The sequence below is a fragment of the Hipposideros armiger genome, unplaced genomic scaffold, assembly GCF_001890085.2.
Source record: "Hipposideros armiger isolate ML-2016 unplaced genomic scaffold, ASM189008v1 scaffold_966, whole genome shotgun sequence".
Lineage (NCBI taxonomy): Eukaryota > Metazoa > Chordata > Mammalia > Chiroptera > Hipposideridae > Hipposideros > Hipposideros armiger.
Window position 1 is genome coordinate 64,469 of NW_017732316.1, and position 15,547 is coordinate 80,015.

General features: G+C 38.0%; 1 protein-coding gene across 1 annotated transcript; it reads left to right on the forward strand.

The window, feature by feature from the left end:
• The first annotated feature begins 3,294 nt into the window (after nucleotides 1–3,294).
• On the forward strand, nucleotides 3,295–10,683 carry CCNG1 (cyclin G1). The gene is made up of 7 exons (XM_019630956.1): nucleotides 3,295–3,520; nucleotides 4,638–4,901; nucleotides 7,125–7,378; nucleotides 7,951–8,029; nucleotides 8,106–8,204; nucleotides 8,421–8,615; nucleotides 9,416–10,683. The coding sequence occupies exons 2-6, from the start codon at nucleotides 4,638–4,640 to the stop codon at nucleotides 8,610–8,612; spliced, it is 888 nt and encodes a 295-aa protein (XP_019486501.1). The 5' UTR covers nucleotides 3,295–3,520; the 3' UTR covers nucleotides 8,613–8,615; nucleotides 9,416–10,683.
• The last annotated feature ends 4,864 nt before the right edge of the window (nucleotides 10,684–15,547 follow it).

The following is a 15,547-nucleotide window of genomic DNA, read 5'->3' on the forward strand; positions in this document are numbered from 1 at the left end:
CACATATACGGACTCCCCATTCAATCTTTTGCTTAAACCAGAAATTTGAACATTATTCCTCACCTCCTCCTTCTTCCTGATCCCCTGATTAATCAAAGCTAATCATTGGCCACAATCCATTATTGGTGGACCTTGGCTTTGAGCCCTGCACTCAACAAAGTCTATGGCCATCGGACTACATGCTAGAGAGGGAGAGTCTCCTAGTGCCTTTATGTAGCAGTGGTTACTTGACAAATAACTTTTAGTTTGCCATGGAATACAGTATTAATAAAACCTCAATTATTATAATTAGAAGGGGTTCCTTTATCTGAGGTAGCTAGAATCTCTGAATGGCAAGTTATACATGACATTACTCATCTGTTTTCTACGTAACCTTCTCCCTGCCGCCCACCACCACCCAGACAACACACAATTTCTCTGGTATCCCAGGGACTAATAAAGACTCCAAGAACCCACTGACAGGCAAGTTCTCATCAAATGAATAAGACAGAGCAGGTGCTCTAGAGAACAGTTGGTGACGTGGCAGGGGCTGTAATCCATAGTTCCAGGAAGGATCAGAAAGTAAAGGGGAAGGGACTCCCCTGAGGTTCTTTTGATCTCACTTCCCTGGCCTTCATCACAACTGGACAAGCCTATATCCAAAACTTAGTCAGGGAGCCTGAACAGACAGTGAGGTACAAAGCCTCCTCTAATCTCCAGAATGGAAACAGAACCAAGGATGAATTTCCCTATGAGTTAAGGCAGCATATGACACACTGTCATACCTGCTTGTTATCTTTTTTTTTTTTTTTTTGCACAAAGGCACTTCTGCAGTCTACAATGCAGAGAACATGATTAAAATGATTAAAATTTCCTGTTACTGCCTGGGATTCTCTTCCTGTCTCAAAACCATTTTTCTGAGCTCCGGTTCTTGCTGAACTTAACTGTTGTTGATGAAGAAGAAAGTATGAAGATGGCAGCTGAATACATCACTAAGCCCAGAAAATACCCCAGAAACCAGTCATTTGAAAAATTCTCCAGTGAAATTCATTGCTAAATCTACACATCTTTAAAAATAAAATAGTTAATGCAGGGCTCATTTTCTTTCTTTTACAAGAGCACATCATTGAGTCTTACATTTGCACATTTTGCTAAGTAGGTCTTTACAGTTATTTAAATGAACGTCTGTATTCTAATATTATAGAATAAAAATAAGAGTGGGGGTGAGGGGAAAGAGAAAAGGTAAAGACTGTCCATTTGACTGATTTACATTTAATTCATGTTTCTTCAGTGCTATTGAAATACATTTTTTTTATGTAGGGGATTTCAGATTTTACTAAACAGTAGTAACAAGACCCTAACATGAGAGAAATCATTGATATTACATAAATAATGATATTTTAACTAAAGTCTCATGTGACAATTTCAAGTATAAATAAGGTATAGAAATTAATACATGTAATTTAGGTATTCCTATTAGTGTTAAATAAATCATTTTAATACTCTGATTATTGGCTGAGCATAGGAGACTAAGTCTGGCAATAGAGAAAACACAATCAAATGCATGTGTAAGCACACATTTCAAAAGAAATATTAGTAATTTAATAATAAAGGTTATCATTTAGCAAGTACTTGCTGTGTTCAGGGCACAGTGCCTACCTCTTCAAGTACTTTGCATTATTTAATCCTCTTATAAAACACTTCTTATTTTTGAGAAAAACTTTATTTCCTAGTTAGTAGCCTGTGATTTGAAAATAAGTCAGTTTTATTCCGAAGCCTGTGCGTTTATATTGTCCACAAGACTAGGTGTTCCAAGGGACAGGAACCAATATATTTTGGTCTCCACTGGCACATTTTATGTGTTCAACAGATATTAGTGAAAGAGTGCATGTGTATATATATATTTGTAATTTTGTTACCAAAAGCCAAAAGCAGAAACAGGTACATTTGTAAACTCACATATTACTTAAGCACTTTTTAAATGTTTTAAATGGCCCATTTATATTCATTACGCAGGTTTATTTTCAGGGAGGACCAAGGCTGCTTTTCCATTTGCAAGGCCGCGCAGTTTGTCAAACTGACTTGACTAAGCGCCTGAGGTATCATTTTGCAATATTATTTTTTTCCTCACCAGTTTACCCTTTCCTTTCCTCCCACAACTCTGCCCCATTTCAGGGCCTGGTTCTGTGACATTGCCTCAGGAAAACACACGGTAGGGCAAACAGCAGAGGTGCCAGCAAATCTTTCAGATTTTCACTTTTTCAAAGCCCAGATAGCCACTAAAAAGGAAGAGGCCATGAGAACAGACGGTCAAGTACAGAGCTTAAGAAGTGATAACTGACTCATTGCTTACCAGTCTTAAGGCCTTTTTTTTTTTTTTTTTTTTTTTTTTTTACTCTGGTTTCTCTTCAGATTTCACCTTTTACTAAGGTCCTTTGGAAGTAGACCTTTCTCAATTGTGACAATCCCGGAGAGAGAAGAGGGAGGGAGGGAGCTGAGAAAGGCCTCAGGCTAATGTTTTTTCCCAATAACCTGGCATAGGATCACAGAGATTAAGTTCATTTACAGTGGATAAAGAGAATATTGCTTCACACACGGAACTGTGGACTGAGATTCATAGTCACTACAATTATTTTGCCCGTGTATTCCTCTTAAGCGTCAACCACATACCTTTCATTTTAAGCCACTGAGAAACTACTGACTTGTCTATTTCAATTTGCTAAAAAATCAAATTCAGAAAATCGGTATAAGACTAAAAATTTATGTATCCCAACTCCACTCTGACAAATTACACAAAAAGCAAAATAAGGCCAGGACCAATTGATTTCCAAAGCTCACAAAGGGAAACCTCTGGAATTTAATAAGTTACCATTAAAAATACACCACCTCTTCATCTGTAATGAAAAAGCAGCTTTACTTTTTTTTTTTTTTTTTGGTAACTAGGCACTGTACTTTTAGAAAGCGAGGGGAGAACCGCTCTACTAAACCGCACGGGACAAAAACTCCCAGTCCATTCTGGAATGTACCCTGGCCAATCCGGCCGCCAGCAACCACCTTACCCGGGACAGGGTTAGTGCGTGCAGCATTTAACTCGCCCTGCTCTCCATTGAAGACAGCTTAAAAAATTCTCCAATGAGAGACGCTCAGAGGTAGGGGGCGTGGTCTCCAGAGCGGAGAATGTGACTCCCTCCCTCTGTGGACCAGCTCTCTTTGGTTCGCGGGGCCATCCATCAAAAGAACTTCACCAATCAGCGGCGAAAATGCCCCCCTTCCTCTGCTGAGGAAGGCTCCGCCCTCCAATATATCACTCAGGAGGCCAGTCGCCGTCCCTTCGGCTCCGAGCTGACCCAGAGGAGGGCAGTGTCGCCTGGGCGGCGCTGCGGAGACCTCCACCCAGGACAGCTCCCCCTCCCCGGGCCTCTCCCCTTTCGCCCGCGAATCCCCTGGGCCTCGTAGGTCTCCCGGATCTGATATCGTGGGCTGAGGTGCGAGCAGGCCCGGGGAGGGTGATTAGCGCTGAGGAGCCGCATTCGTGATCAAGGTGAGCTGGGATTACGGGGTTGACCTCCGGGTGAGGGTAGGGAGCAAACTGGGGGCGCATTTCCTCGATTAGCCATCCCGCTGCTGTAAGCAACAAGTCCAGACAAGTCCGAGCCTGGAGGGGCGGGTCCATATCCTACCTGTCTTCCATCCGAGGTGTCTCAGGGTCAGGTCGGCTGGGTTCCAGGGACTAGCCCAGGGCGAAAGGGTTGGACCCTTAAAGTTAGTGGCTCCTCATCTGTCTACCCCTTCCGTCGCCTAACTCTAAAGATCCCCTACCTTCCTGTCTTTCAGTTGGTGTGCGGAGGGGACCGTCCGTGTAGCCAGGGCTTAGCTTGTGACCGGGACATAGACGTGCAGTATTATTAATATAATAAAAATTCAGTGTATTAATAAAAAGTCCCCAGGTTCATTTGCAGGCTAGATTAGCCCCCCTACGTGTTCCCATAACGCCTTTTAAGCTTCCTTTCCTAACGCCAATAAAAATTAATTGTTGAGCGCTGTGTGCCAGGCACTGTGCTAAACTCTACGTAAATCATCTTGTTTAATGTTCACAGCCAAAGAGACAGATACTGTTACCTCATTTTAGAGAGACAGTAATAAGTTTATTATTGTCCAGTATTAATTAGGCACCTACTGTATGTGCTAAACTCTATACCTAGGTGACCTCATTTATTCCGCACAAGTCAGTGAGGTAGGTAATAACCTTATACCCACTTTACAGGTGGGGGACTAAGGACTAAGAAAAAATAACTAACTTGAACAGTTTACATTGTGTTAATATATGGCAGAATACATACCACCACATAAATTCAAAGTTTCGGTTTCCTATCTTACAGCGTCTATTCAGTTACCTCTTGACAATGAATGACTTTCACAAGTCATTTCTTGAAGATTTGCATTTTTTCTTTAAAGACACGGCTCCCTGCCCTCTAGGAGCTCACAATTTCGAACGCGACCACCCGGTTGGGGGAAGGGTGGGCAAAACAGATGGCACTTTGCAACAACTTAGATTCAGGAGCAGCATTGGGGGCGGGGGGACTTATAAAGCACTTGGCACAACACGGTGTAGGGAGGGTTATTCTTATACTCCTTTCTGCACTTCGTTCTATATATAGATGATAGAGGTACTGACAACAACTGACGCTCAGAAACTGCTACACCAGCTGAATGCCCTGTTGGATCAGGAGCTGAAATGTCAGCCAAAGGTCTGCGGCTTGAGACTCATTGAATCGGCACATGATAACGGCCTCAGGATGACTGCAAGGCTAAGGGACTTTGAAGTAAAAGATCTTCTGAGTCTAACTCAGTTCTTTGGCTTCGACACCGAGACATTTTCTCTAGCTGTGAATTTACTGGACAGGTTCCTGTCCAAAATGAAGGTATGTTGACAGTTACATAACCGTATTCTTTAGTTTTGCTCAATGTGGTTTGGGGATGGAATTGCTAGCTTTGGACTGGTAGTCACAAACTTGACCTTTTTCATTTTCAGCAGGTAGCCAAAACATGGAATTCTATGTACTACAACATTGAAGAATATTCTTTCTTATAATCGAGGAATGCATTATTTATGAAATTTAACTTCTGACACTGAAAAAGTCTAACATCAAATAATTGCAGGATCTCCCAATAGGAGAGTTGGCTGTCGTTTTCAAAAATCTTTAATAGGTTCTGTATTTTTATTCATTTACTGTTGTTTTTCAATTACAAGGAAATGTATTGGCAGCAGAATGCTAGATTGTGTTTAAGAATTAGAGTATATATATTTTTAATTTTTTGCTGATGCCATCAACCATTTGGTCAAGAGTATGTTTAATCTCTACTTATATAGAGCTCTGATTGTTTTAGCCTTGGACTCAAGTCTTGCTGATGCTTGGCATTTCCAGCATCAGTTGGCCTACAGTAGAGAAGAATCATCTGAAGGAGCATTTATATGATTATTTGCCTGTATTGGATAAGCAGTTCATCGGTGTAGCTTTCAGAGCTAGCTAGCTTAGTTGTTCAAAATACATCTGCCTTCCGTGCCTGTGGTCATTGATGGATAGTGAGATAATCTGACAATGGGGCTGCAACTCATCTTTTAGTCCTCGGTACCTAACACGATGCATCATATGCAGGAGGAACTCAGTATTTGTTGAATTGGATGGTTCAAGAAATCTGTTCAACAGACTAATTAAACAACTGTTTAGACAGCATGTGCAGGCACTGCCTTTGAAGCTGTCAGTGTCGCACAGGTGAATAAAATGCATCTGTCCCTTAAGTGTTTAGTCTTGTGTGAGAATGTGTGCACCAATAACTATCATACAGGACAAAGTCTAAGAAAAATAATTACATTATACCTCTGAAGAGGCATAAATATATTGCTGAAGGGGTTTTAAGAACAGGAGAGTGCAGACACTGGTAAAGGCTTCCTAAAGTTTCATTTGAGGTAGAACTTAAACAGTGGTTAGAATTTATTTTTTTTTTAAGATTTTTATTGGGGAATTGGGGGGATGGGAACAGCGCTTGGAGAATTGGGGGAAGGGGAACAGACAAGTTGCTGTCGTTTTTGTTCTGCAGTCTAGTTATGGAGGACGTTGCTTCACTGGCCCAAGTTGGCACCATCATTGCACTCTTCCGGGTGAGGCAGATCAGTCGCCGGCTTCTGGACGGCTGCTCACAGCGGCTGCTGGCCGCTCACGCTGGCTGCTGGCTACATACAGTAGCCCATGGCAACCCACTGCCACAGAGGCTGCAGCCTACGCCGTCGCCGGCGACTCACGGCAGCCCAGCTCCAGGTTGAGCTGTTATTCAGTATCTTAGCTGTGGAGGGCAGTGTCACTGGTCCTCATGTGGGATCCGAACCGGGGCCTTCTGGCATCCCAAGCCAGTTCTTAACCATCGGGCCACTCGGCCAGCCGTGGTTAGAATTTTGACTGTTTGACATTGTAGACATTCAGAAAATGATGAATAAAAAAAGACTGATAGTGGACAAAGCTTTACAGGCAGAGTAAAAGGTATGTGCTAGTGTTAACTACAAAGAAAAGAGCCTGGAAAAACACAAGGTTCTGGAAAGAAATTGTGTGCATAAGCTGTATTTCGGTCCTCACGTAAGCCTTTGACCAGTTAATTTATTTGTTCCAACTAGAACACAGTGCTTATAGTTAGTTCTACAGTGATTTAAAAACATTATATTGAAACTTAGTCCAGTTACTCCAAAATGGGTTCCCAGTAAGGTGCGCTGGGCTGATAGGCTACAGTTGATCTTGTTATTTCCTTCACAGTTGAGAACTATTCCTCAAAGATATGTTTTCATAATGGAGTTTGAGTTATAGATGATCCCTTACATCAGCGGTTCTCAACCAGTGGGTCACGACCCCTTTGGGGGTCAAATGACCCTTTCACAGGGGTCACCTAAGACCATCGGAAAACAAAGACATTTACATTATGCTTCATAACAGTAGCAAAATTAGTTATAGAGTAGCAACGAAAATAATTTTATGGTTGGGGGTCACCACAACATGAGGAACTGTATTAAGGGGTCGCGGCATTAGGAAGGTTGAGAACCGCTGCCTTATGTTTTTTAATTGAAATAAGGTGAAGACATGGACTTATTGTCTTTTTAGGTACAGCCCAAGCACCTTGGGTGTGTTGGACTGAGTTGCTTCTATTTGGCTGTAAAATCAGTTGAAGAGGAAAGGAACATCCCATTGGCAACCGACTTGATTCGAATCAGCCAGTATAGGTTCACAATTTCAGACCTGATGAGGATGGAAAAGATTGTGCTGGAGAAGGTGTGTTGGAAAGTCAAAGCTACTACTGCCTTTCAGTTTCTGCAGCTCTACTATTCACTCATTCAAGAGAGCTTGCCATTTGAAAGGTATGTGATCTGTTTTGAACTTGGGGATTTGAAAACCAGAACGGTATTGTCTGGATGTTAAAATCGAAATCCTGGGAGAACTCCAATAAAAATAAGTAAAATGACAGCTGCAGCTCCTTGAATTTCACTTCACTGTCCAGCAAAAGGGAGAAGGCTTTCAGTTGTCAGTGGCTTCTTGAAGTCTGCAAAGGCTAATTCTTGGGATTAAAAAACATTTCAACTTTTATTTATACTACATTTTGCATGTATAGACATTACAGAGCCTAGTAGATAAGCATCTAACACAGATTTATGGAAAAAATAACTTCAGTAGATGCAGAAATAGTTTTATTAAAATGAAAAGAAACCTTGATAGTTGTGACATGATACTTTTTTTTTGCCTAAATCATTTAAAATTCATGTATGGTATCCTTAAGGAGTTAATGTTTGCAGAAAGGGGAATTCTTTGCTTCAAACAATTTTTTGTAAGTGTGCATAAACTTAACTTTAAAACTGACTGCTTTTCCAAAAATTTGTCTTTGGACTAGATGTAAAATTATCTACATAAAATCAATCCCATTTTCTTTTTAAAGGAGGAATAGCCTTAATTTTGAAAGACTAGAAGCTCAACTTAAGGCATGCCACTGCAGGATCATATTTTCTAAAGCAAAGGTAAATATTTTATATAAAAAGTAAACCTGTTTATATACCTGTTTTATATTCAACATTTAAAATGTATCTCTTTTAGCCATCTGTGTTGGCATTGTCTATCATTGGATTGGAGATTCAAGCACAGAAGTGTGTCGAGTTAACCGAAGGAGTGGGATGTCTTCAGAAACACTGCAAGGTATGTCAAGGTCATAGCCTAAATCCTGCTAACAGCTGTAAAAGAAACTAAACTACTTGTACTATGTCTTGAAGTAAAATGATATATCATGTGTTTGAAACTTAAGCTTTTCCTCAAATTTTTTTGATGAGAAAAGACACATGTTAATAAGATTGCTTTATTATTTTAGTTAAATACTATAGGACTTATTTATAATTTTTTTAAATTTATGTACAGATAAATGGCAGAGATTTGACCTTCTGGCAAGAGCTCGTATCCAAGTGTTTAACTGAATATTCGTCAAACAAGTGTTCCAAACCAAATGTTCAGAAGTTGAAATGGATTGTTTCTGGGCGTACTGCACGGCAGTTGAAGCATAGTTACTACAGAATAACCCACCTTCCAACAATTCCTGAAACGGTCCCTTAATTGGTAAATTTGGCTCATAGTTATTTTCCATATAGAGAACATTTTCTAATGCCCTAGTTTTTTTCTAGAATTCAAGAATTAAAATGCGAATTATTTTTAAAATAAAATGGAGTTGGAATAGCAAAGGGGAAAATAACTTCACTGATCTAGTATAATATTTAAGGGTATTTACTTCATTCAAGGCATGACACCCAAAGAGTAAGGAATTATCCAACCTGCGATACGTACGTTAACCATTTCATCAAATTATCAGCTGAGAAAACAGCATCCTCTGTAATAACCTGAATGTTAAAAGTAGCACTAAAACAGTAATTCTTCACTGCACATTATTTTGCTGTATGTAGACTCAAGTTCTGGTCCATTGCAAGTTACACAAACCTGAGTAAGACAATAGGACCAAAAGCGAACCATTAATGAACTGATTTGAGACTGTTAGCTTATAAGCAAAATCAGTATGATCTTGCATGCTGTACTTACAGGAAACGTAAGTTATGGCAGGCAGTCTTCACATGGGGTGTCTGGTGACCACCAGGGTATCTCAATGCTCTAGTTGTGTATCACCTCTATAGCAACTGGAGCACTGCAAAGTGGTTACATGCGTGACCATCACTGAGATATACATTCTTGGCACCTAAATTTTAACTCGGTAGTGATTTAATCTTTTACCTAATCAAAATTAAATGTTAACATTTCAAAAATCTTCATGTGACATGACTATGAATCTTAGATATAAACAGCTCATTTTTATCAGTAGTATTTGTTTGGCAGACTTCTGATAACTTGATTTTTGTTTGGTTAAATAGGATGTTACAGCAACAAAAACCTGAAGCCTTTCTCCACAATCCTGAGCTATGGATTCCAGAATGTCGTCATGGATTTAAGCTGTGAAGCCTCAAAACATCACAACTAGATTAGCACTCATGTTGTCAGATTTGGGAAAACTGCTTAATTAACATTACACTGTAGTGGAATTATGCTTAAATTTGACTTCATCCGTGAGGCACACAAAGCAAGCCAAGTGCATGAATGTGAGTTGTTAATGACAGCCTGGAAAGATATACTGTGAATCTTCATTTTTAACACTCCAACTTTCTATATCAGGTCAATATATTTAGGTGGTATTAAAAATGGTAAACGTTAACTTTTTTAAATTATGAGTTTTACCTCCAACATTTCACAAATGCACTTTGAAGACAATGACAAGGGTCGCTATTCTAGGCAGTGAAAATGGTTTCTTGGCCCCCGTAATGCAAGTCAGAGATAATCCAGAGATGTGGACTTTATTGCTACATGGGAATTACATTTAAATTGGAGGGCATTTTATATAAAGCAAAACTATACATCTAGTAATTGTGGTATATTTAGTTATATTTAACGTATTTTCTAGAAAGCAGATGATGTTTGTATCCATGATAAAGTTTTTACACAAAGTCTACTGCTTCAATTTATCTAGTTCCATCGAGACAATTAGTTTTCATTGTTAGTAACTAAAAATATAATTAACATCACTCTAAAAACTTGCCGATTTAACACTCCAAAAGTTTCTACTAAGGTTTAACACTCCAGAAGTTTCTACTAAGGACTGTTTTTATAAAACTGCCATAGCTTCTCATTTAGAATTGTTTAAAATCGAGAGACAATACTTTCACTAATTGTACCTACTGTGCCAACCGAAAGTCTTAATAAGCATCTTCATAATTGTGAGGTTGCTGAGGTAGTGTGCAAGGTTTTCAATTAAGTCAGTGAATATAAGGAGATCTACAGTGTTAAAAGTGTTGTAAACAGTTACTCAGTGCAATATGTAGCTTGAATCCATCTAGGATGGCTGTACCCAATTTTGATATGATGTTATGGGTAAATATGCACTGGAAAATAAACCAAAGAACCACAGTGTATCCTATACTTTTGTAAACCATGTTTTGTAGATAACTTTTCAGTTTTCCCAAAAGTCTGATATATTTCAATATTTTGATTACATCTGTGCTAATTTTGACTGGCAGAGGTAACCTAACCAACTACCATTATGTTTGGTACTGGATATAGTACATTTCAATAAAGTTACTGAAATGCATTATGTTTACTATTTGTTTCTCTTCTGATTTAATTAACTAGTTTGGTAGTGTGATGGCAGAACCACAACAAAAAACTATCTCTGCTCAGTATATTTAAATTTAGCACTGGGCTGGCCAAGTGGCACATTGGTTAAGAGCTGGCTTGGGATGCCAGAGGGCCCCGGTTCGGATCCCACATATGAGGGCCAGTGACACTGCCCTCTACAGCTAAGATGTTGAACACAGCTCGACCTGGAGCTGGGCTGCCGTGAGTCGCCGGCGATGGCAGTGGGTTGCCATGGGCTACCATGTGTAGCCAGCAGCCAGCGTGAGCAGCCGTCCAGAAGCCAGCAACTGATCTGCCTCGCCCGGGAAGAGCGCAATGATGGTGCCAACTTGGGCCAGTGAAGCAATGTCATCCACAACCAGACTGAACAAAAGGACAGCAACTTGTCTGTTCCCCTTCTCCAATTCCCCAGCGCTGTTCCCATCCCCCAATTCCCCAATAAACATTAAAAAAAAAAAAAATTTAGCACTGAAGATGCATGGTAGCAGAAACAAAATCTCTTTTAAGTGTATGGCAATAACCTACATTTTACTCACTAATGGCTTTTTAAAATAGACACATAATAGGTTTAATGTGCATTATAAAGGTGATTTTTATGCACTGCAGTCACTTTTGTCATTTAGATTCATCACTTATGGCTATCTTTAATAAAGTCACCCTTAGTTAGATTCAGCCCACCTGAAGTCTGTGTAAACCAACTTACCTAATTCAACAGTATTCCAGCAAGGTAGTTGGTAAAGACAGGTAACTGCCAAGCACTGTTAGCCTGCTTAGATCAATTGGTAATTATTGAACTGAAACAATACATAGTTTTGAACTATTAATGTTTAATTATACTAACAAGACAAAGTGAACACAAGGAATTACTGATAAAGAAAACCAAAAAAGGCTCCATTTTCACTTGACTCAGATATTTAATATCTAATTTATATGGTTAGATATTTAATAACTCCTCTTTTCGCAAGTGTTATTGTAAAAAGGGATCTCAACCTTACATGTATTTCCTATTATGCAACATACAGTATTTCCCCATGTATAAGACGCACCTTAATTTTGGGGCCCGAAATTTGAAAAATAATGTATTACGTAAAGTTATTGAACTCAAGTTTTATTCATCATAAAATTCATACAACTCATCACTGTCAAAACTCCCAACCATTAGCTTGTCCTCATCCGTGTCTGATGACGAATCACCGTCTTCATATATTGCCTCATCCTCAGTTCCATCTATGGCATTTGAAATCTACAACCACTGTATAAGACACACCCAGTTTTTACACCCCAAATTTTTCGAAAAAAGGTGCATCTTATACATGGGGAAATGCGGTAGTACCTAAGCAACTGACATTTCTGATCTAATATTTGTGGTTAGTAATAGCTTTTACTGTCAGGTACTATTAGCAGATATTTTATATAAATTATCTCATGTAATCTTCCAAACTGTATGAGGTTATCCCAATTTACAAATGAACCTGAGCCACAGAGAAGGTAAGTGATCAGCTCAAGGTCATATACCTGGGTCTTGGAGGTGAGGTTCAAATCCAGGCAGTTCTGACCCAAAGGCTGTGTTTTTAACCACTGCATATTACCTCCCAAAATAGAAGATTAAATGGACTCATGAAATTGTATAATTTCCAATCAAAACTGACCACATTATGTTATTTATAATATACATGTTTTATATATATATCATATATATATATGTTATATTCCGACCACATTAACTTCAGTGATTATTAAAGAACAACACTATTTTCCCTATTTTATTGTATAATAACAATTTTTATAAAATGTGTTATCGCTTATTCAGTGTAAAACCTATAACTTTCCATAAACCCAAACCAGTAAGCATAAGTCAAATAAGATGAATTAAAAGACAAGTTGTTAATTCAACAAAATTGATTTAGGAGCAATGAAAACAACCAGGGAAAAAGAGGGACATTGAATAAAACAATTCACCAAGAAGACATTACAATCCTAAATATGCACCGAACATCAGAGCTTAAAAATAAAAGAAGCAAAAAGAGACGGCATTGAAAGGAAAACTGGACAAAGCTTCATTGATAGTTGGAGACTTAAAACATTCCTCTCAGTAATCTACAGAACTAAAAATCAGCAAGAACGTGGAAGAAATGAATCTACAGCAGGATCTACTTGAGATAAAACATTTCATTTTAAAACAGAACAGGCATTCTTTTCAAATGCACATGGGACACCAACCAACATAGACCATATCCTGGGTCTTAAACCTTCAGGAATTTAAAAGAACAAGTCATACAAAGTATGCTCTCTGATCATAAACTAGAAATCAATAATGGATAAAGGGAAAAATCTCCAAACACTTGGAAATTAAACAACAGACTTCTAAATAAATTCATGTAACTAAGGGGAAGTCTCCAGGAAAATAAAGTATTTTGAACTAAATGAAAATAAAAATATAAAAATGCACAGAATGCAGCTAAACCAGTGCTTAGAGAATAATGCCTAGTCAGCTGCTTTTATTAAGAAAAAAGTTCTCAATTATGTAAGCTTCCATTTTAAGAAACTAAAAAAGGAGCAAAATAAACCCAAAGCAAGCAGAGGAAGAAAGTCATTGAAAAGGAGGAGTAAAAAAAACAATGAAATAGAAAACGAATTAACAATAGGGAAAATCAAAACCAAAACTTAGTAGTTCTTTGAAAAGAGCAATACAATTGATAAACCTCTAGCAATATTGACAAAAAAAAACCAGAAATGACCAATCATAGGAATGAACGAGATACCACTACAACTCTAAAGACATTAGAAGGACTCTAAAGAAATACCACAAACAAATCTATGCTCACAGATTAAATGAATCAATTCCTTGAAAGACATGAACTACCAAAACTTAAATAAATTAGATAATCTGAATAAGTTCTATAATTATTTTTAAAAATTGAATTCATTGTTTAAAATCTTACTGGCAAATCCCATAAAACATTCAAAGACTTAACACAAATGCTACAAATCTCTTCCAGAAAGTAGTATAACTTCTCAATTCATTTTATAAGGCCAGCATTACCCTGATACCAAACCAAGATAATAGAAAAAACCCTACTGACCAATATCACAAATGAACAGACAGAAAAATCCTCAACAGAAAAAATCAGATATATAAACTGAATAATGCACCATGACCAAGTTTGGGATGGGGGGGAAATACAATCTGGTTCAAAATTTGAAAATCAGTTTATATAATCCACCATATGAACAGTCTAAAGGAAAGAAAAAATAGATCAAATCAACTGAGAAAAAAAGTATTTTGAAAACATTCAAATCCACTCATGAGACAAACTTGACTAGCAAAAGATAACTTCCTCAACCTGATAATGGTCATCAATATAAAAACCTACAGCTAACATAATACTTAATGGTGAAAGACTGAACGATTTATTGGGCTGTCGGGAAAGTCATGACGTATTTTTCTGTTTTTCAATGCAAAAATGCGTCATGACTTTCCAGACGACCCAATAGAAACAATCAAAACAAGGGAAGCTCGCTTTTACTACTCCTATTCTAGCAAGTGCAATGAGGCAATAAAAAGAAATAAAAGCCCTACAGACTAGAACAGACAAAATAAAACTGTTCTTAATTGTGCTTTATGCAGAATATCCCAAGGAATCATCGACAAAAATCTCCTATGACTAGTAAATGACTTCGGCAAGGTCACAGGATACAACCAGGTCAACAAGCAAAAATCAAGCATACTTTTATGCACTAGCTATGTGCAATAGAAACCACAATTTCAAGAAAAATATCATTTACAACAACTCCAGAAAAATGAACGCTTAGGAATAAATCTAACAAAAGATGTAAAGGTTCTGGTAAGCTAAAAACCACAAAATGCTGATGCCTGTAATCAAAGACATCCCAAATGGAGATGCCCCATGTTCATGGATTGGAAGACTTATACATTATTGCAATGAAAATGCCAGCAGGACTTTTTGTAGATATAGACTAGCTGATTCTAAACTTTACACAGAAGGTAAAAAACTTAAAACAGCCAAAACAATTTTGGAAAAGAATTGAAGGAATCGTGCTACCCAATTTTAAGACTTACTTTTATAAAGCTGTAATTATCAAGTCAGTGTGGTATTGGAGAAGGGGTAGACACAGAGATCAATGGGATAGAAGAGAGACTAAAAACAGATCCATATAAATAACAATTGGTTTTTGACAAAAGTGCATAAAACAATTTAATGGAGAAAGTGTAGTTTTTTCAACAGATGATTTTGAAACAACTGGACATCCACCCATATGTAAAAAAATGAACCTCCATCTGTATTTCACAGCTTACACAAAAAATAATTAAAAATATGTCACACATCTAAACGTAAAACACAAAATTATAAAAACTTTTAGAAGAAAACATTGGAAAAAATCCTCATAACCTAGGATTATGCAGAGTTCACAACCATCACATCAAACGCGTAATCCACCAAAAGCATGACGAATTAAGACATCAAAATTGAATAAATTCATGCTTCAAAAGTCGCCATCAAGAAAGTAAAAAAAAAAAAACCTACAATGATAAAAAATATATGCAAATCATATATCTGATGAGGAACTTGTTTCCAGAATATATGAAGAACTCTCAAAATTGAGGAACAAAACAAAAAAACCCAGATGGCCCAATTTAAAAATGGGAAAAGATCTGAACAAATATTTCTCTAGAGAAGATACACAAGTGGTAAATAAGCACAAGAAAAGATGTTCAAGGGCCGGCCGAGTGGCGTGATGGTTAAGAGCTGGCTTGGGATGCCAGAGGGCCCGGTTCGGATCCCACATGAGGGCCA

Bases quoted from the DNA above. Each gene is read 5' to 3' on its own strand.
- CCNG1 (XM_019630956.1), top strand. From the start codon at position 4,638: ATGATAGAGGTACTGACAACAACTGACGCTCAGAAACTGCTACACCAG. The intron at 7,379-7,950 runs GTATGTGATCTG...TTCTTTTTAAAG, and splicing joins GAGAGCTTGCCATTTGAAAG to GAGGAATAGCCTTAATTTTG. The intron at 8,205-8,420 runs GTATGTCAAGGT...ATTTATGTACAG, and splicing joins GTCTTCAGAAACACTGCAAG to ATAAATGGCAGAGATTTGAC.